Source organism: Pyrus communis, chromosome 11, assembly GCF_041283825.1.
Source record: "Pyrus communis isolate YQ-2024b chromosome 11, ASM4128382v1, whole genome shotgun sequence".
Lineage (NCBI taxonomy): Eukaryota > Viridiplantae > Streptophyta > Magnoliopsida > Rosales > Rosaceae > Pyrus > Pyrus communis.
This window is the reverse complement of record NC_142575.1, coordinates 27440995-27461402: the sequence shown is the minus strand read 5'-3', so window position 1 is coordinate 27461402 and position 20408 is coordinate 27440995. Positions and strand designations below refer to the sequence as shown.

General features: G+C 35.9%; 2 protein-coding genes, 1 long non-coding RNA gene and 2 pseudogenes across 6 annotated transcripts in view; 2 read left to right on the top strand and 3 right to left on the bottom strand.

Annotated features, from left to right (window-relative positions):
* Positions 1 to 18083, bottom strand: part of LOC137742081 (nuclear/nucleolar GTPase 2) — a 41386-nt gene extending 23303 nt beyond the window's left edge. The window contains exon 1 of the mRNA XM_088679790.1: positions 17956 to 18083. Within this exon, the coding sequence (XP_088535916.1) occupies positions 17956 to 17979 (24 nt within the window). The 5' untranslated portion in view covers positions 17980 to 18083. The remainder of the gene's footprint in view (positions 1 to 17955) is intronic.
* On the bottom strand, positions 6326 to 8820 carry LOC137743789 (receptor-like protein 2). Of its 3 annotated transcripts, XM_088680484.1 has the most exons (3): positions 7908 to 8819; positions 7534 to 7604; positions 6326 to 7443 (listed from the first exon to the last, which is right to left on the bottom strand). In XM_088680484.1, the coding sequence occupies exons 1-3, from the start codon at positions 8794 to 8796 to the stop codon at positions 6568 to 6570; spliced, it is 1836 nt and encodes a 611-aa protein (XP_088536610.1). In that variant the 5' UTR covers positions 8797 to 8819; the 3' UTR covers positions 6326 to 6567. The 3 variants fall into 3 exon arrangements, with proteins under 3 accessions (XP_088536610.1, XP_088536609.1, XP_068339828.2); XM_088680483.1 differs by having other exon boundaries at positions 6326 to 7604; XM_068483727.2 differs by having other exon boundaries at positions 6326 to 8820.
* On the top strand, positions 12355 to 13198 carry LOC148693210 (uncharacterized; annotated as a pseudogene).
* LOC148693209 (uncharacterized) lies at positions 15029 to 18072 on the bottom strand. Of its 2 annotated transcripts, XR_015953346.1 has the most exons (5): positions 17934 to 18072; positions 17269 to 17409; positions 16488 to 16585; positions 16182 to 16239; positions 15029 to 15583 (listed from the first exon to the last, which is right to left on the bottom strand). It is a non-coding gene; the product is annotated as an uncharacterized LOC148693209 (long non-coding RNA). The 2 variants fall into 2 exon arrangements; XR_015953347.1 differs by lacking the exons at positions 16488 to 16585; positions 17269 to 17409; positions 17934 to 18072 and having other exon boundaries at positions 16182 to 16272.
* A 409-nt stretch (positions 18084 to 18492) lies between the features above and the next one.
* On the top strand, positions 18493 to 19367 carry LOC148693208 (2-methylene-furan-3-one reductase pseudogene; annotated as a pseudogene).
* Positions 19368 to 20408: the final 1041 nt, after the last annotated feature.

The following is a 20408-nucleotide window of genomic DNA, read 5'->3' as shown; positions in this document are numbered from 1 at the left end:
ACCAAATGTGTATAAAAAAAAATATTTTCGCATTGCAAACTGAGAAATTGGCAAACAACCAAGAACGCACATGAATGTACATTTTCCAAACCCTTCAATACATCAAGGGCATGTTTATGTATCCGTAATCGGAATGAAAATGTGGAATTGAATTCCGATTACGGAGTACTTTGGTGTTTACTAAACATAGAGGAATCAAAAAAGCAGTGAGGCCCACACAAATTTTGGAATTCAATTCCTTGTATTGGTGGAATTGGATTCCCTAGATATAGGCGATAATCCAATTCCTGCTTGTTTGGGCAATCGAAATGACACTTTTATTCCCTTTATACCCTTACTTACTTTTTTTATTTCCAAGACTATTCTTTATAAACCCATTAAGGTATATAAAATATTTGATTTGGGACAAGGGCATTTTAGTAATCATACTGGTTTATATACCGATTATGCTAAATTAGTAAACAGTTTTTATAGAATTCTATTCCGATACCAAAATATTTAAGTAAATAACTTCAACAAGAATCCGATTCTAACTTCTCCTTATTCCAACTCATCCTTAATTCAATTCATTCTCGATTCAATTCCTTCCATTTTCATTACTATTATGTAAACGTGCCACAAATAGAGATTTCCAAACCCCTCAATACGTGGAAGAGAGATTTCCTCTTAAGATTTGATTTCTTCAGTTCCCAACTACCTAACCAAGCCATAGAAAGCAAGTAGAGCTCCTCCGGAGTCAAGGCATAAAATTCCGCACAATCATATAAAAGCAATCAAGGATGGTTATTAAACAATAATAAGAAGAGAAGGAGGAAGACATGAGCATTTTTTAACTTAAATATTGCTTACATAAATAATATATATATATCTATATAAGCAAAAAGCAAAGATCTCAGTTCGTCAAGATGGGGCCAAATTGAGAAAACTAACAACCATGATTGCACGTTTGTGTACATTTTTCCAAACCCTTCATTACGTCAAAGAGAGAATTCCAAACACTTCAATACGTCAAAGAAAGATTTCCAAACCCTTCGTTACGCCAAAGAGAGATTTCAAAACCCCTCAATACGCCAAAGAGATGTTTCCGAACACTTCACAACTAAACAATCTTAGTTTTAATTGATTTTTTGTAAATGCAATCTTTATAGAGCGATTTATAATATTAACGATTCTGATCATAAATATGAAGTTATATGAATCGACAACGAACAATTTTGAGTAGCAAATCCTATTCATACTTCAAGTAATCAAGTATTGTTCTTTTTGTTAGGAGAGTGATAGCGTAAGTGGATTAGATACTTAGTTGTTAGGAGGAAGAGGAATCGGTGGAGAAATCTGCACCGAAGTGCATATATATGATTATTTTCCACCACTATAGTAAAGCATCATCAGCATGATGGATTGTTATTATTCAAACATGATTTCCCATTAGGAGTCTAAACAGAGGAATGCAAAGAGGTAAACAATGAGCGTAAAAATCAATCACTCCCCAAAACGAAATGATTATCCAACGGTCCCGAAGGATTGTGGATGACATTAAAACTCAGGATTGCTTGAAAAATAACAAAATAAGGATATTCTCTAAGATAACATCCATAAAAAGGGACAAAGTTTAATATTTGAAATCACATAAAGAAAACCAAATGTGTGTTCCATTGAAATGGTTTTTTTTTTTTTTTTTTTTTTTGGTCAAGGGGAATATTTTATTCTAACCAAAACACAAACTTACAAGTAGACAAAGGTCCAACAACACCTATATACAACTAAAAAAAGCCTAAACAGAAAGAAAAAACAACAGAAACAGAGAATGAGCCCAAAACCCCAAAACCAAATAACATCCCAGAAGCACCCACTGCTTTCTCCACTGACGGTCCAAGGAACTACCAGCCAGCCAATTCTCCGACCACCGCCGATCATCTCATTCACTGATGCCTCATGTGCATAGCCATAGGTTAAGGGTAATTAGCATCCAAGAAAAAGGCCAATCATCGGGTGGAAGCTCAGAACAAGTCCCGAGCAAACACTGCCGCAAGCTACAGACACAAAGGAGAACGTGGTGGTGTCAAAAAGACTCAAGCTGGTGCAAGCGTCAGAACTCTACACACGAACTCGACAGAGGACATGGCTGAAAAACGAAGTAAGGATGAGCCAGGAAGAAGAAAACCCACGGAGTTGGAGGAATTGGATAGGCCGAATTGAAGATTGGCAAGAACTGATAGATATTTTTACCTGCAAAAGTAGAAAACACTTAAAAATACTTGCAAGAGAATAAGGTAGTTGTAGTATAAACGGCTCAAGCAAGGTTGTTTTCACAGGGATTGAATAAATAATTTATGTAAATACCAAATCTTAATTAATTTTTTGAAAACAAAGATTGGAAAAGGTTGATTTTGAATTTAAAAATAATAAAAACGAATTTAATTAAAAATGAATAAAGAAATTAGCAAAGTAAAGAAAAACAAAAGAAAATAGTTTTGAAAACCAATTCGTAAAAACCTAGGGTTTCACCGTCCCCTTAACAATCCTATGTAGATTTATCAATTACTTATGAATTACACATGCAACTTTGAAGGTTAGGTTTTCCTTATACATATTCTACTTGTGGCATTCAAGTTAGAACGTATATCAAACATGCAATCCGTCTGTGGCATTCAAATCAAATATAAACATGCATGACTCGTTACGCTTTGTGAAAACCCTTTGAAAAACCATACAACCCCTAAGACATGGCATTCGCCCTAGGTGAAATTACAACTATCAACCACAAGAAGCAATACTCAATTCCCTGGTGGCATTCCGACCGAATTGTATCCGATTACTTATCTAAACATCCTAATGGTAGCTAAGCATTAAAATACAGAGACAGTTTAAAGCACAGTGATTAATAATTCAAAGTATGCATGCATAATATCATAAGCAATTAAATAAAAACTATATATTCATGCTAAGGATCAAGGCATCGCCCTAGCAAATGAAACTAGTTAGAACAACCATAAAACAAAATATTATTGAAAACATGGATAGAAAACACCTTGAATATAAACTTGAATCTTCAAAACCTAGCAAAGTATTGATGTGTGCGTTCTCCCCCAATGTTGCGTACAAACCCTAATGGCAAACAAGCCTTATTTATATTACTCTAATTAATATCCTTCTAGTAAAAGGTCTTAGAATAAAACTAGGAAGCATAATAAAATAATAAAACAGAAAATAAAAGGTTTCCTATTTGAACTAGAATTCGGAGTTTTCATAAAATCACGCTTTTGACGGACCAAATCAACTCCAATTTGGTCCCAAAGGTCTCTTTTGAAAGCTTAAGAAGTCCCCTACAAATCCTCAGAAGGAATCTTCCTTAAAATATGTCATCTTGACCTCCAAAATACCCAAAATATCCAAAAACGTCAATCTGAAAAAGCTGCGCGCTGAGCCTTAATTTCATCGCCACGGTCAAATGGCCTGATAGAAAAATCTGGAATTTTGACACAATCATCTTGAAAGGCACACGAACATCCTCCAATTGGAATCACTCCAAAATTCATCCGTTTGATAACTTTTTTCTCCAGAAGAAGTCGAATGTCCTATATTGAAAATATATAACAAACTATCAAAATTCTATCAAAATAACTAATAAATTAATACTAAGATTAGAATAAAATATATAGTATAATATGGACTCATCAAGAACCAACAGTAAATGCAGGAAGAAAAGAAGGAGAAGAGGACACATCATCCGACCCCAGTCGAAGCTAGGGCAGGTACCACCGAAGAATAAGAAGGTCTCATAGAAGCACTCTCACAACGAAGAGAAAGAAACTCTCTGAGAGGAGAGAAGCGTTCCATTGAAATGGTTAGATTGTAGTAAAAGGTTTATTAGCTGCATGCCATCACCCTGCAATATTCTTGAATATATATAACAAATGATGTTGTATAATATTATTAATGAAGTACTACAAGCTCATCAAAGTTGTAAAGCACCGGATTAGGATTTTGTATATGCTAGTTAAGGAGCTGCTGAGTCAGCACATTTAGTTAGATTTGGTATCCAATTACACATGAATGAAATACAGTTACACAATTATGCCACCTCGAGACTGTTTTAGATCCCATGAGCAGTAATGTTAGATTGTTCCCCATTTCTAGGGATAACAATTCTAATAACAGTTAAATCTGATACTGGTGGATAATTGTCAAAATGCATTGGATTGGATTTGGATATGAATATTCGGGTATAGTATGGATATGAGGAAAAATCGTGAACTTTATTCGGTTATAATTTTGGATATAGTTATAGGAGTCCTCAATCCGTATCCATCCCGAATCCGACCTGAATATATATATATATATATATATATATATATTTGATATGTAATATAATTTTATTCAATTTACCGAACCCTCCCTATAATATTTTTATTATTCACCAAACATCATGCATGGGGCATACCAACAACCTAATCAATTCAATACTTTTATTGTTATACTCAACCAAATTAATTCATTGAATCATTTTATGTATCAATTATCAAATATTCCAAGTTTATGAGATTCATCTCTCGTCAAGAGTCTTATTGTCAAGAAATTGGTGCATGTTATCATGAACAACTTCAAATATATTGTTATGTTTTTTGTAATTGGATGTTGCTATTTAATGACGGAATTAGTATCTAGTAAAATTTATAGTGCGTCAATTGGATGAATATAATTTTTTTTCCTTTTTTGACAATGGATATAACTGATAACAGATTGAAAATCGGTTGCCTGGTGGATATGGTTATGGATAATTCCCGATGATTAATTTGTGGTTATAAATATGGTTAATTTTTGTAGTTATAGAGATGAATATAACATTTATGTCCTCAAATCGAACTGTTATCCTCCCCTTTTGAAAACTTGCAGATAAAGAATGAGCTACAGACGTAACAAAAGTTGAACATGAACTTAAATACAATGGGCATGCCGATGCTCAAAACTCTTTTAACAGATTAGGGTATATTTAGGGAGGGTAATAATGTAAAACCGTACATTCATTTAAACTAGGATAATATTTAGGGAGGGTAATAATGTAAAACCATACATTCATTTGAAATGGAAGGGCTGTGATGAATCATAAGCATCTCCAGTCAAACGCTGCGTGGTCAATCGAAGGGCTGTGATCAGCCGAGCCTATGAGTAGAACCGGGTTCTGAAGACCTGTACAATTCACGAGTAAAACCCAGTTTTTCACGCTCATTCACTTAGACTTGATTTGGTATTGATGTGATTTTAAAGAAAGTTGGTATAAAAAAAAAAAGCTGGGAGTTATTTTTGTGTTTGGTAAACATTCAGCTTCAGCTTTTTTTCACAGTTTTGGATAAAAAAAAGTAAAAAACAAGAAGTTGCAAAACCCAGCTTTGAAAAACCGATTTTTTTTCACATTTGTTTTACATAAAAGTTTGTCAAACACTATAATACTTTTTTTTTTTTCAAAAGCACTTTTACAAAAAAGTTTACCAAACACTCTACTACTTTATTTCACAATCATTTATTCTTACAGCACAGCAAAAACAACTTTTTTTTCAAAGCACATCAATACCAATTCAGCCCTTAATAGCAGTCCCTGCATAAAGCAGTCGCCGTCCGCAATTAGCCCTAATTTTTCTCCAATTTCATTTTCAATTTCGTTGCTTTTGCATAATCAAACCATTAATTTGTCGTTTTTTTCATTGGAAGACTGTATTTTGAATGTTTGTTTGGGTTGCAGGGTCGTCCTGAACCCGGACTGTATCCAGTCGGAACTCCGATCGGAAACCTCGAAGGTATCACTCTACGGTGCTCGCTCAATTTCTACATACAAAGTTACAAACCATAATTTTCTTTTCTCTTCACTTTTAATTTGATATTGAATCGAATTTCGCAAATGCAGGGCTCTCCGGGTGTTAAAATCAGCTCATGTAATACTTTCCGAAGACACCCGGCATTCGGGGAAGTTGATCCACCATTACAGTATCAAAACTCCTATTGTAAGTGATTGGGAAGGTGAAATCATGGGGCTTCGGTTCGTAAAGGATGCTGGGATGGATGCCAGGGATCAGTGATCCTGGTACGGAAATGGTAAGGGTCTTCTCCCCCCTTTTTTTTCTTAACTTGTAGAACAGGTAGTGCAGTTGAGGCTTTCACTCATCAAGTTTTCAAGCATTGGAGGGAAAGAATCCTACTCCAACTACTTGGACACACAAATTGACACTTATTTTGACACACACCTTAATATAAGAGAAATCTACGTACAATGGTAGAGCTCACAGGTTCCATAAATAAATAGTGCGTCAACAAGAATGTTAACATTCTGTGTCCGAATAGTTTTATTGTACGATCATATATATTAGAACAAATCTTACATCATGAGTAAACAAACAAACAAGAACAGAAAAAGTCATACTATTTGAATACACAAAATTAACACTCTTTAATATAGGTGCATTCCACATACAATGGTAGGACCCACCTCTATAAAGAGTGTCAGCAAGTGAGTAAATTTTGTGTATTGAAATTGTTTTATTTAAATTGAAAATACATAATGATAAGTACAATCTAGTCCCTAATCCTTCTTTTCATCCTTGCCATGCACACTGCCATCTTCACATAGAGCGAATCTTGTACATTATCAAAGAACTGAAAATACGCGTACCTCCATGTCTTGTTAAGAACTAGAGAACCGCAAACTCCCCAAAATCCGACAATGAAACCTAGGGCTGCAAAAATATAAATCCCAGGAAGCTCATCACGTTCATTGTCCGCATCTTGGTCGATGTTACTTTTATTATCCGCATCAACGTCTCTACACTCATTTGGAAGTGGAGCGCCACAAAGTTGAAGGTTCCCCTCAAATGTAGAAGCGTTGAAGCTCTGGAGCTGCGTGCCCGTTGGTATTTGTCCTTCGAGATTATTGTATGAGACATCTAAGTCGCTCAAGAAATTAAGGCTTGTCATTGACGAGGGAATTTTCCCTGACAAATGATTCCTGGAGAGATCCAAAGTCTCTAAATAGCCTAGGTTAGATATTTGGTCTGGAATGTTGCCAGAAAAGTTGTTGTTGCCAAGATACAACCCACGAATAAGCTGCAATTGGCCGATCTCAGTAGGTATACTACCACTAATGCTATTGTTTGATAGGTCTATTGTTCCTGGAATGTAAGACAATTTATGCGGCAAAAATGTTTGATATGGTTTTCCGCGGCTGAAGATGGGAAGTTCAAGTTCATAATTGTCTACTGGAGATGCATTCATCATCAACATTGGCAATCTACAAAGTTGTTTTGGAAATTCACCTGAAATTTGGTTGGACCGCATTTGCAAGAACAAGAGCTTCGGAAGAGTCCCCAGCCAACTTGGAATTGACCCTGTGATTTGATTATCTCTCAAATCCAACATCTCTAGATTCTTTAGGTTTGAGAACCAACCAGGTAACTGACCAGTGAGCCCACACTTTCCCAAACTCAACAAACGAAGATTCTGGAATCCATGGAAATTAACCATGTCATCATCAGCTAGCATTGCATCGCGGTTAAACGAACCACTAATGAGGAGTGTGCGAAGATTTTTGCAACGCATTAATATCTTCATTGCCCCTGAAGCATTGGTCAACCGTAAATTTACAAGCGAGAGGAAGGACAAGGATTCCAATGAAAGAATCTGAGGTTGTATTTGCCCTTCTAAATAATGATTGTGACTCAATCGAATTGCTTTTAGGGACTTGCATGAGTAAAGGTTTATTGGCAAGATACCAGTGAAATTATTCCCACATAGGTCAAGTTTACTAAGGTGGCTGAGTTTGGAGAAATTAGGTGTGGTGAGGTCTCCTTCCAAGATGTTGAATCCCAAATGTATTTCTAGGAGGTTTGTGCAGTTCATCAAAGATGAAGGCAAATTGCCCTCTAAGTTGTTGAAGTTAAAATTCATGAATTTCAACTTGGAGAGCTTCCCGAAATTGATAGGGATCACACCACTCAAATTGTTAAAGTAGAAGTCAAGAATTGTGAGGTTCGCAAGGTTGGCAATTCTTTCACTAATGGCTCCATTTAGTGAATTGAGAGGTAATGCAAGTTCCTCAAGTTTGGTAGCGTTATAGATGTCTTCCGGAAGTGATCCTAACAAATTATTGTGACCGGCACGAAGTATCTGCAGTTTGGAACACCTCCCGAGCCCATGAGAAATGTTGCCACTAAATTCATTGGAGGAAAAATCCAATACTCTTATGGAAGGAGAGGATCGAAAACAAATAGATGAAGGGATATACCCAAAGAAGGTGTTGTTGCTGACATTGAAACTTGTCATATTCCAAGCTTGTTGGAAAAAAGAAGAGGGAATTGCACCATGGAAGTGATTGCTCGACAAATCTATTGTCTGAATATTTTTGGATGGTAGAGAAAATGGTATCTCTCCCGAAAGAAGGTTATAGCTCAAATCAAGGATCTTGAGGTGATTCAAGGATGCGAAGAATTTGGTTTCAAGTGTGCCATAAAGTGAATTGTGGGAAAGGTTCAAGTGGGTGAGATGTGTGAGATTTGCAAGTGATGAGACAAACATACCTCCTTTGAGCCATTTGGAGGGTAAGAGTAAATGACTGACCCAACCCTCTTGATTACAAGTGATGCCGTTCCAAAGACAACAATCAACAGAACTACTCCAATTTATGGGAGGGGAAGATAGGGTGCGGGCAAAGGCCATGAGAGAGATGCGTTCATTTTGGTTGCTTGCATGAATATTTGTTGTAGATATAATGAAAGAGAATAAGAATATGAGGAGGAAACCATGAGCCATTTTTTTTAACTTGGATATTTCTTGCAGTAGCAGGCCTGCACATATCAGATATATATAGGAGCAACCAACGGTATGCAGCTATGTATAATTTGTGTGTGTGTGTGTGTGTGTGTGAGCATACATTAATGCACATTTTCCAAACCCTTCAATACGTCAAAGAGATTTTCTACAGTGAGAAAGACCTTGTTATTTTCATAACAGGAACTAATATCTTCCATTCCAAACTACCCAACAAACCATATAAAACAATGGAGCTCCTCACGAGTCAAGGCATAAAATTCCACACAATCGTATTAAAGCATTGAAGGATGGTTATTAAACAAAAATGGTATCCCATAGGGTTCTAAACAGAGGAATGCAAGAGGTAAAACAAGGAGTGTAAAAATCATTCACTCCCCAAAACGAAATGGTTATCCAACCGTCTCAAAGGATTGCAGATCACATTAAAACTCGGGATTGCTTGAAAAATAATGGAACCCGAATATTCTATAAGATAACATCCATGAAAAGGGGACAAAGTTCAAAATTTGAAATCGCATAAAGAAAACCAAATATGTGTTTCTTCTTCTCCATTGAAATGGGTTAGATTGCAGTAAAAGGTTTGTGAGCTGCAAGCCATCGCCCTGCAATATTCTTGAATATATAACAAATGAATTAATGTTGTACAATATTAATAAGTACCTGAGGGCTCGTCTTATATCTAGGAATGAGTTAGATTGCATCACTCCATTATATCAAGGGAAAAAAAAATTGTGTTCAATGTGAAGGTAAAAGATGAATTTCTTATTAAGAAAACTCATCACTTTTAATTCCCAAGATTTTGTGTGACTAAAAAAGACAAGTTTTTTTTATCTTAATTAAGAAAACTCATCCCATTCTGATCCCCTAAAAATAAAAAGTCATTTGCCTCCATCTTCCATTGAACTTGAATGTTATCCAATCAATCTGATGAATCTTAATAACCAAACAAGACTAAAAGGATATTATCGTATTGCAAACTGAACAAATTGGCAAAAAAACCATAACCAGACATTAATGTACATTTTTCCAACTCATGTTCCACTTATGAAAGCAAAGTGGAAAAGACCTTGTTTTTAGAGTCAAGAACATTTTGCAACCTTGTGCTTTACAGCTACGTACAATTTAGTGAAAGCCGGATTTTAAGGGATGTGACCGGTTCCACTGCACAAGGTCTCAAAATTTTGGGGGCCCCTAAAAATAATTTTTTATTAAATATAATAATATATAAAATAATATTATATAAAAATAATATAAAATAATTTAATCAAATCAATATATATATATATATATAAATGCCCCACAAAAATAATTTTTTACTAAATATAATAATATACAAAATAATATATAAAAATACTAATCCAATCAATAATTATGTATATAAAAATCCGATGGCTGATTCCCATCAGTGCCGCTGATGCTGCTTCCTACTTTTCTTCTCTCACGCCCAAATCCCATCACTGCTCCCACTTTTCTTCTTTCGCAATTTACACCACAGTTCCAGACTCCAGTGTCAGAATTCCCATCACTGCCGCTACAATCTACTTTACTTCTCTCTTCCCATTGTTCTTTTTACCACAAATTATTAAACCCTAATTTATAAATTCATGAAATTGAAGAGAAATTTCCAAATTATGAAGACAATTCAACTTATCAAAATGATGTAGACTTCAATTAAAGTAAGATATTTACTAATTTAAGTATATTGACTTGGAATTTGAAGATTTGGGTATTTCTCATTTATAATAATTTTTTTTCTTTTGTACTTTTCAGGGCAAAATCAAGAGGAGAGCAGTTACAAAAAATCACTAGACACTCACATATTGTGGACTATCATGTTTCATTGTTCATACTTACTATAATTTTATTGTGATATTATTTGAGATATAAAAGATGGCACCTACTAGAAAATATTCATCTAGCTACTTGAAGCGTCAAAGAAAAAGAAAAATTGAACAATTGACTCAGTCTCAAAAAAGAGCTATTGATAGGTTCTTTCTAAAAGAAAAAGAACCAAAAAATTTAGTGGATGATTTAATTACGGAACAACAGGATGACAATGAGAAATTAGCTGATGATTTGGGCAATGATGAAATTGATGATGACCTTGATGAGAATGATAATCTTGAGGATGCTCCTATTGTCAGTGGTCAACCGAGTGAGTCAATTCCCTCAAACATTTATGATCCTCAAATTTGGGATAGTCTTGATCCCAAATGGATTGATTTGTTGGTAGAAAAAGGTCCTGCAAAAGATCTATCAATTGAGAAAGTCCTAAAGATCAGTTTGATAGGCATTTTAATGCAGCTTTTTATACTCGATACTTATCCAATGGAGAGAAACATGATAGAGATTGGCTAGTCTATTCAAAGGATGTTGATAAAGTGTTCTGTTTTTGTTGCAAATTGTTCAAGAAAGGGTCTCTCAAAGGTCAATTAGCAAATGAGGGCTACAAAGATTGGACACGTCTCAATGTGTGGCTTAAAGAGCATGAAACAGTTTTGATCACATCTTGAACATGACCACTTGGATTGATTTGCGTCTTAGATTGCAGAAAAACGAAACAATTGACAAAGTTATGGACGACCAGATCAAGAAAGAAAAAGAGCATTGAAGGGAGTTACTACAAAGGTTGATCTCTATTATGAAAATCTAGCTAAATACTTTCGTGGAAATAACGATAAGCTTTATCAAGAAAGCAATGGAAATTTTATGGGCCTAGTTCAAATGATGGCTGAATCTAATCCATTGATAAAGAATCATCTTCAACGCTTCCAAAATAATGAGATTTGTTATCATTCTCTTAGTCATACCATCCAGAATGAGTTGATATTGTTGATATCTTGTGAAATCAAAGATGCAATCATTCAAAAAGTCAAAGAAGCTAAATATTTTACCGCGATACTTGATTGTACTCCTGATTTTAGTCACTAAGAACCGATGACCTTGATCATAAGATGTGTAGATATGAACAATACTCCAGTAAAAGTAGAAGAATATTTTTTGCAATATCTGATTGTGAATAACACATAAGGAGAATGACTGTTTAAAGAGTTGCAGAATGTATTAAAAGTTCTTGATCTTGATATTGATGATGTAAGAGGGCAAGGTTACGATAATGGATCAAATATGAGGGGGAGACACCAAGGTGTACAAAATAGGCTTTTGGATATAAATCCTAGGGCCATGTACACTCCAGGTGGTTGTCATAGTCTTAACTTAACACTTTGTAATATGGCAAACTCTTGTGGCAAAGCGAAAGACTTCTTTGGAATAGTACAACGTATTTACAGCTTGTCCGCAAATTCTACAAAATGATGGCTGATTCTAAAGGAAAATATAAAATGACTGACTCTCAATTCATTGTCGACCACACAATGGGAGAGCCGTGTTGCAAGTGTTAAAGCAATTCAATCTCAACCTCTACAAATAAAAAAAGCTCTACTCCAATTAGCAGAAAGTGACAATGACTTAGTAACAAGAAGTGTAGCTAAATCTTTGGCAGCATATGATATTGGGAATTTTGAGTTTTTATTGGGCATGACTATTTGGTATGAAATATTGGATGCTGTTAATGAGGTTAGCAAAGATTTGCAATCTAAAGACATGCTTATTGATGTTGCTATAAAACAAGTATAAGGATTGATCGCTTATTTTGAAAAGTACAGAGAAACTAGGTTTGCGGAGGCTATGATTAATGCTAAAAAAACCTTGCTATTGAAATGGAAATTGATCCCGTGTTTCTAGAAAAGCGTCAAGTTCGTAGAAAAAGACATTTTGATGAGAATGAAGGTGAATCATCCCAACCAACTGAACAATCAGCAGAAGAATCTTTTAGGGATCATTACTTCTTGTATATAATAGATCAAACTATTGGTTCACTGAAGAAAAGGTTTGAAGAATATCAAGCATACGATGATATATTTCGGTTTTTATTCACTTTAGAACGGTTGAATTCGATGGACAATAATAAATTGAAACATTGTTGTGATCGGCTTCAAAACTTTCTCAAGAAAGATGAGCTCTTTGATGTTGATGGGGATGCATTATTAGTAGAGTTGAAGCTTTTACGAGAGCGTTTGTCAAAAGAAATAAAGACATCCATTGACATATTGAACTACTTGAAGATGATGTGTTGTTCCCCGACTGCAAGCATTGCATATAGAATTTTGTTGAATATACCTATTACTGTTGCATATGCAGAAAGGAGTTTCTCAAAGTTAAAGTTATTAAAATCATACTTGCGGTCAACTATGTTGCAGGAAAGATTAAATGAACTTGCTTTGATATCAATTGAAAGTGAGTTTTTTTAGACAAAATTGACTATGAAGGTTTAATTGATGATTTTGCAGCAAAGAATGCACGAAGAGCCATCTTTAAGTGAAACTTCGGTGCTAGACTTTTTAAGTTTTGTTTATTTGGTTTCTTTAGATTGAACTAATTGTTAGTTACTAGTACTATGGTTATTTTGTAGTTTTCTATACATTTAATAATATTTAGAAATATATGGTTAGTGAGTTTTAAAGTTTATTTCGATATTGCTTTTTAACATCAATAAATTTCTCATTTTTTTTAAGATGTCTTATAAGAATGACCCATTTTATAAATTTCGCACAGGGTCCCGAAATCTCAAAAACAGCATGTTGGCATGTATTTGACTTCTGTCAAAAACCATGGAAATTGCAGGTACATACTTGGGGTAAAGGCTACTGCGGTGCATTGGGCCATGGGGATGAGATTGACAAGACCACCCCAGAACTCTTGACCAAGCTCAAAAGCCACCTCGCTGTGCAGGTTTGGTTTTTTCATTCATCTTATCATTTCTGATAAATTATGATTTTCTAAGTCCATTGTTCTATGCTGCCCTCAATTGTTAAGAGTAGATGCAATGCTCCAACACTACAACTTTGGCGTTGTGAAACTCGCATACAAATCTGTGCATCTCTCCCCTGCATTTTCCCCTTTCATGTGGAACTTCTCTTTTTAATCCATAGATGTGCTATGACAGTTACTGTACTCTGTAGGTGTGCTAGAAAGCTGAAGACCTTTTTCCTCTGTGACAACGGTTCAGTATATGGTTGCGGTCGGATGAGCTTTGGTAGCCTTGGATTTCCCGACAGGGGATTATCTGATAAGATCTTGAGCCCTCGAATCCTCGATAGCTTAAGAGCTCATCATGTTTCTCAGATTAGCACTGGGCTGTACCATACTGTTGTTGTCACTAACCGCGGACAGCTCTTCGGACTTGGAGATAAAGAAAAGGCACAACTTGGGCACGACACATTGCGATGTTGCCTTGAACCAACTGAAATCTTCGTACAAGAAATGGCTGATTACAAAATTTGATTTACAAATTTGACCTCCCTAGCATTATCCTAACTAAATTACTTGATACCCATGAGTTACAGAAACAAAAAATTGGATTCAATAATGATACCAAACAGGTTCAAGGTTCCAAAGAACATTGTGCCATTCTTTTAAATTGACAGGCCAACGAATGCATACTGGCTATCATGTTGAAAGTTGTAACAAACTTTCGAGGATAATGCTAAGGAGGTTAAAGTTTTAAGCTAAATTGGCAAATCAAATAATGTGTCACCAATAGGAAATAAGCATGTTAATCAGGAAAATGCTAGGGAGACCAAATCTTTTAAACCAAATGATGTGGTTGTAGAGGATTGGATTATTAACTAAGTGTCGATTAACGTGCTTGTTTCTTATTGGTCAAGCATCATCTAGTTTAAAAATTTGGTCTCCCTAACATTATCCCGTTAATCAACACAATAATCCAATCATTAACATCCACATCATTCGATTTACAAACTTTGGTTTAGAAATTTGTTCTTCCTAGCACTAATCTTTCTATGGTTTATTGTTTAGGATGATGTTATCTACACACATTTTTTTTCACTTATCACACATCTCTTAATTTCTGACTGTCGTATCAAATGAATTGAAGAGAATCAAAAGACAGAAATTAACAGGAGTACGTAGAGGGTAAAACAAGCGTGTGGATATCACCGCCCTATTGTTTATATTACCCTTAAACTAGCCGCTTAGTAGACACCAAAGAAAATTTACCACAATGAAACACTGACAAGCTTGAAAGTGGTTACAACTAACGAGCATAGGTGCTTTCTGAAGAAGCAGTCCCATTCAAGGCTAATCTTAACGTGATTGAGAAACAGAATGGTTCATAGGCGAGCAAAACACAAAACAAACATTAATTTTAATACCACTTCATAAAAGATTTTACAATTGAAAAAAATCCAAACATAATAAATTACTCGTACTTGTTTTCGAGATGAGGTTCGTCTGAAAAGAAAACACTAAAATAACATTTATGGACTACTTCCGTGACACAAATATGTGTTGGGGGCTCAGTTGTCTTCAGAATCCTCAGACCGTTCAGCCGCGTCATCCTCGGAGTCACTGTGCTCAGATACTTCATCGTCCGACTCTGGAGACTTCTCAGATACTTCAGCGGCTGGGAGCTGTTTCAGTCCTTCATCACCCTTTAACTCTTCTTCACTGAAAAGATCCCTTTGCACAGGGATAGTGCTCACCTTCTGAGATGCAATAATATCTCCAATGGCTCGATAAGCTGCAGCCTGATTGTTATCTTCCACAGTGTCTTCTTTATTGTGATTTATATCAGGCTCCCCCATTGGCGATTCTCTTTTTGGTGGCGGCACAAAAAATGGTATCTCACCCTCTGCCAGTCGTGGAGGACCACCTTTGCTGCAGTCATCAAGTCAGGTTCACCACCCTGGAAGCACACCAGCCAAAAATTTAGCAGACACATAAACATTGAAACAGCAAAGGAACGAAAGAACAAGATGTGGTTTAACATTTCTTGAAGTTGCCGACTATCAGATTGTGGACGAGAATAATTTGTTTTCTAATTAGGTCAACCATCATAGTTTCACCTGAAGGGTTCGCCTCTGTTTCATTGGGGCATTATCTATCACAAACTCACAGTTTCACAAAATCCATGCGACTAACGTTGACAGGAAAAATACATCTTTCTAAAGAATGAGTAAAACACTGGGAATTTTCAATATTCATCTATACAGTGTTATCTTTCCAGATTTGTATTGCAGACTGAATTTGAGCTGCCCATTCAGGCAAAGTTAAATAAGGACGAGCCTGATCAATGTTCCAGTCATTAGCAAAAGACATCTTCCTATACATTAAAAGTAACACGCATGTTTGTGTCTGCGTGTACATATATGTATGTAGATAATTTGGGAAACACCAATTGACCAGATCTGAGCAAGGAAATTTCCCAAAGCATTGCAGGAACTAAGGGTAGAAATGTTATGACTAGTGGGATAATTAGAAAGCATTATTAAGTAGCGAGTTACCTTCAAAAGTTTGCCTGACAATTTGCAAAGCTGACACAGGAAGTCATTATCATCCTCCCTGAGAACACAGGACCATTAAAATACAGTTTGCCTGACAGTTTGCCTGACATTGTCACTCTCTGAGAATATACGTTCCATTTGCAGGATTTGTGTCAAAAAGAAAATTACAAAGTACATAGATCATATAAAAAATGATTGCAATCTGAATGAGGTGAGAATGATAATAACAGAATAAAAGGCCACATAATACACCCTTAATAACAGGACATAAACATCAAAATCCAACACAAAGACAAAGAAGCATACCAGTTCTCGTTATATGCTCTTTTCAGGTGGATCCTCTTAACTCGTTTCAAAACTTCTCCTATGTGTTCTGTAGCATCCTGCAAATTTGTGACACGTACCTAGCAAAATAGACCCAAATTATTTACCATTTGATGAGCATAATATTACATTTTTAGGCAAACATTAAGCGCAGGCTCCAAGTCCCAGAGAACAAGGAAACAGAAATGTTAAAGGGGTTAAACTAGTACAGCAGGAAGATTCTACTTTCGAACCAATCTAGAATATAACTTGGACAAAAATAAAGAAAGTACAGATACACAATATGACATTGCATGCAACAAGTGACATTCTATGCATATGCATACGTGCATCTATAGAGAACAATTCATTTATGTGGTTGCACAATTACTGCACAAGCATCAGAGACAAATGCTCTATGTAGAGAGGGGTATGTTATTGATGCTCCAAAAAAGTCACTCTGAACATTCTAGTGAAAAACAGGCATCATAGATGTTACGAACAGCAGGAAGTTGGTAATAGTATAGACACAAATTAATATTTCCAGTCATGTGACTTCTGGTGTAGCTCACATGACCATTATCGTTTTCATGGACTACATCTATAAACCAGAAGCAAGGTTCACAAACGAGCAATTTAAAGACAATATTGGTAGCAAATCAATATTTCCAAAACAATATACCCAAAATATTGTTTACAGTCCATACTTAAAAGATCAATGAGAACAACAAAAAAGTAAAATTCACTATTAGGAGCTACACAAGGAAAAACAGAAGAAGCGTACCACGCTCTTCAGTACAATATCTGTTTGGGAATCACCGCTTTGATAGACAACTCCAGGGCAATCAACCAAGAAAATCCTCTTTGTGAGTGTTATATACTGCCACACTTTAGTCTCCCGTGGGATAGGAGCAACTCTGCAAACCTGTTGAGCAATGAACAAAAAAATATGTCAGCCATCCGTTAATAGAATAGCTAGAAAGACAAACCACAACTATGAAGCTTGTTATATGATTTACAGCTTTCAGTATCTTCTAAAAGTACATCATATGGATCGTGCGTGCGCAAGTTCCTGAATGTGCTCATGCTAGACAGGCACACACAGGAACTGGTATCGGTATTTGGCATATCGTACCCCACAAGTAAAAAAAACCAAACTATCCGATGGAAACTTGCCTCCAATAACAGTGGATGGCAACCTTAGAATTCGAACTATAACCAGAGTGCATCAATCTACAATTATGTTTATCTATTGAGAAAGGTGCATCAGGCTACAATGTACACAATCTACAAACCCCCAGAATGAAAAATGAAATCCTCTAGATCATGGTTGGGGAATATAATTCTATTTGATTTTGTGCCTTAGCAAATGAACACACACGTACAAAATCTATACAAATGGAAATGCAAGCAGAAAAGCAGAATCAGCAATGGTGTTGAAGATATTACATTTTTAGTTCGCAATGTTGACCTTCCTCTCCGTCTTCTTCACCATCTTTGCGGTGGTGCCGAGAAAATGAGGGAAAATGGCTGAGATTTTGTATTGTGCAAAACCCTGCGACTAGGGTTTCGGAAAGGAAGAGTGGAGGTGGAAGACAAGAAATTATAAAGTGACGGGACGGAGATTGATGGACTGGACCAACAAGGTGAAATTAGCCCAAATGTCGGTGGCGCGGTCCAATAAAGTTGGGCTCATATCACACGCAATATTTAAAATATCAGTATCTGTTAAGATATCCATTTAAAAATCTGTGAAAGTACTGACGGAATGGATATCTATTATCGATATCAGTTCTTTTAAATAAAAATGATAAATTTTTAAAATAAAACTTTAGAGAATGTCAATTATTGGTTGAGATGAAATATAAAAGTTCCATTGATATTTAAACTGATATGTCAGAAATCGACAAAATATGTCAATTTTAGCCCAAATTTAGTTTCTCCGATATGAGGTGAAGCTTGATTCACCCTCCTTTCCGAATATTTTTCTAATTTTTGGGATATTTTCATGACAATATCGATTGAAGAAGTTTCAACCACTGATCGTATAACAAGAAAATGAGAACACATCGTCATTCTGATTTCCAAATGTGTTTGCCCTCGACAAAAGTAGTGGATTAGTGGATTGTAACAGTAGTTATAAGGGAACACATTCCTTTTCAATTTCGTTACGCCGTCCGTCACAACAAATTGTTTGTTTGAACTTTTTCTTCGTTGGTCAGTTCCAGGGTATGAGTTGCTAGTGTGGTGGTGAAAGTAGGAAGCCAAGTGTCAAAGTTTAAGGTGCGGGATGAAGCATATTAGCTCGCAAGCCCCAAAATCTGAGTTTTGCTGAAGCTGCTAGCCTACCCCCGGCTATCGAGATAGTACGAAGGTCTCGAAAGAACTGAGTTTTCTGCCGGTAACTGCATCCTTGTTTTGGGAGGTGCCAGTGGAGTCGGAACACATGTTATTCAGGTAGAATGTTGATCTTATTTCTCAATCCAATGTCCTCGTACTATATAGCTCAAATTCTATATATATGGAAATTTCTTGTTATTCAGCCAGTATTCTAATCTAATAACTACGAATAGAAAATTCAAAGTTGAGTGTAGAATGGAAAGCACGTTACTCTAGTCAACTTGAATAAGCATAGTTTTGAGTTTACTTCAACTGGGGCTATCTTCGAGAAACTGGCGCCTTACTTTGAAGAGTGGGAAGATTAAGCACCATTTTCAAAGATGGTTGAAGCATTTGCCTACCTTGAAACCTCCAGAGCTACCGGAAAGGTGTTTGTGTCTCCCATCCCATGAGAGGGAGTGTACTAGCCCAGGCAGGCAATCAGTTTGTGTTTGATGCATATTTGTTAATCTGCTGGTTGTTTTAACTAAAATGACTTGTAATAAAGCGGATAGGGTTACTATACAAAACGGTCTTGAGATTTGCATGATCAATAGAAATGGTCACTGAGATTGAAAATCAATAGAAATGGTCTCTGAGATTGTTCACCATCCATGATTTTGGTCCTTCACTTAAAAACGATTTTGGGCAATTTTCAAAACTTTGTAACTTAATCGTTTCTTAACCAAATTTGACCCATAATATATCAAAATGAAGATAGGAAAGTGTAGAATAAGATTATGCCTATTTGGAAGCCCAATGGTTGCCGGAGATAGCCGGAAAATAGCCTGAAAGATGACTGGTCCACGGAAAAACTAGAAAACTTGCCGGATGCTGGGTAAACTTTGAACGTTCATAACTTCTTCAATACTCAACCAAATCGAGTGATTCAAAAACAAAAATAATGCTTCTTGATGAGACAAAGAGAATGGTACCTTTTTTGAAGGCTAACTCGCCATGATTTGGTCGGACAACAGCTCAAAAATGGCTAACCATTTTCGAGTTGTCCACTTTCGAGCCGTTTTTAATCACTTGATTTCGTTGAATATTGAAGAAGTTATAAACATTTAAAGTTTACCCAGTTTCCGGCGAGTTTTCTAATTTTCCTGCGGACCAGTCACGCTATTTTCCGGTCATCTCCAGTAATCATTGGGCTTCCAAATGGTAAAATCTATTTCTACACTTTCTTATCTTCATTTTGATATATTATGGGTCCAATTTGGTTAAGAATCGATTGAGTTATGAAGCTTTGAAATTTGCCCAAAGAGTTTTTAACGGAATGACCAAAATCATGGATGGTGGACAATCTCAGGAACCATTTCTATTAATCATGCAAATCTCAAGAACCATTTTGTATAATAACCCAAGCGGATATGCTTACTTACGCACTCGAGTTTGAATTTTTTTCTTCGTGCAATTTAGATTAGCTGATAGTAGAAGCTTAAAGTTCGATCAAAATTCTGAAAATTATGAGTTGTAAAAGCATCTCCAATGGGTGATGTTGGAATGGGGAACATGGAGATTACAGTGTTCATCTTTAATGTA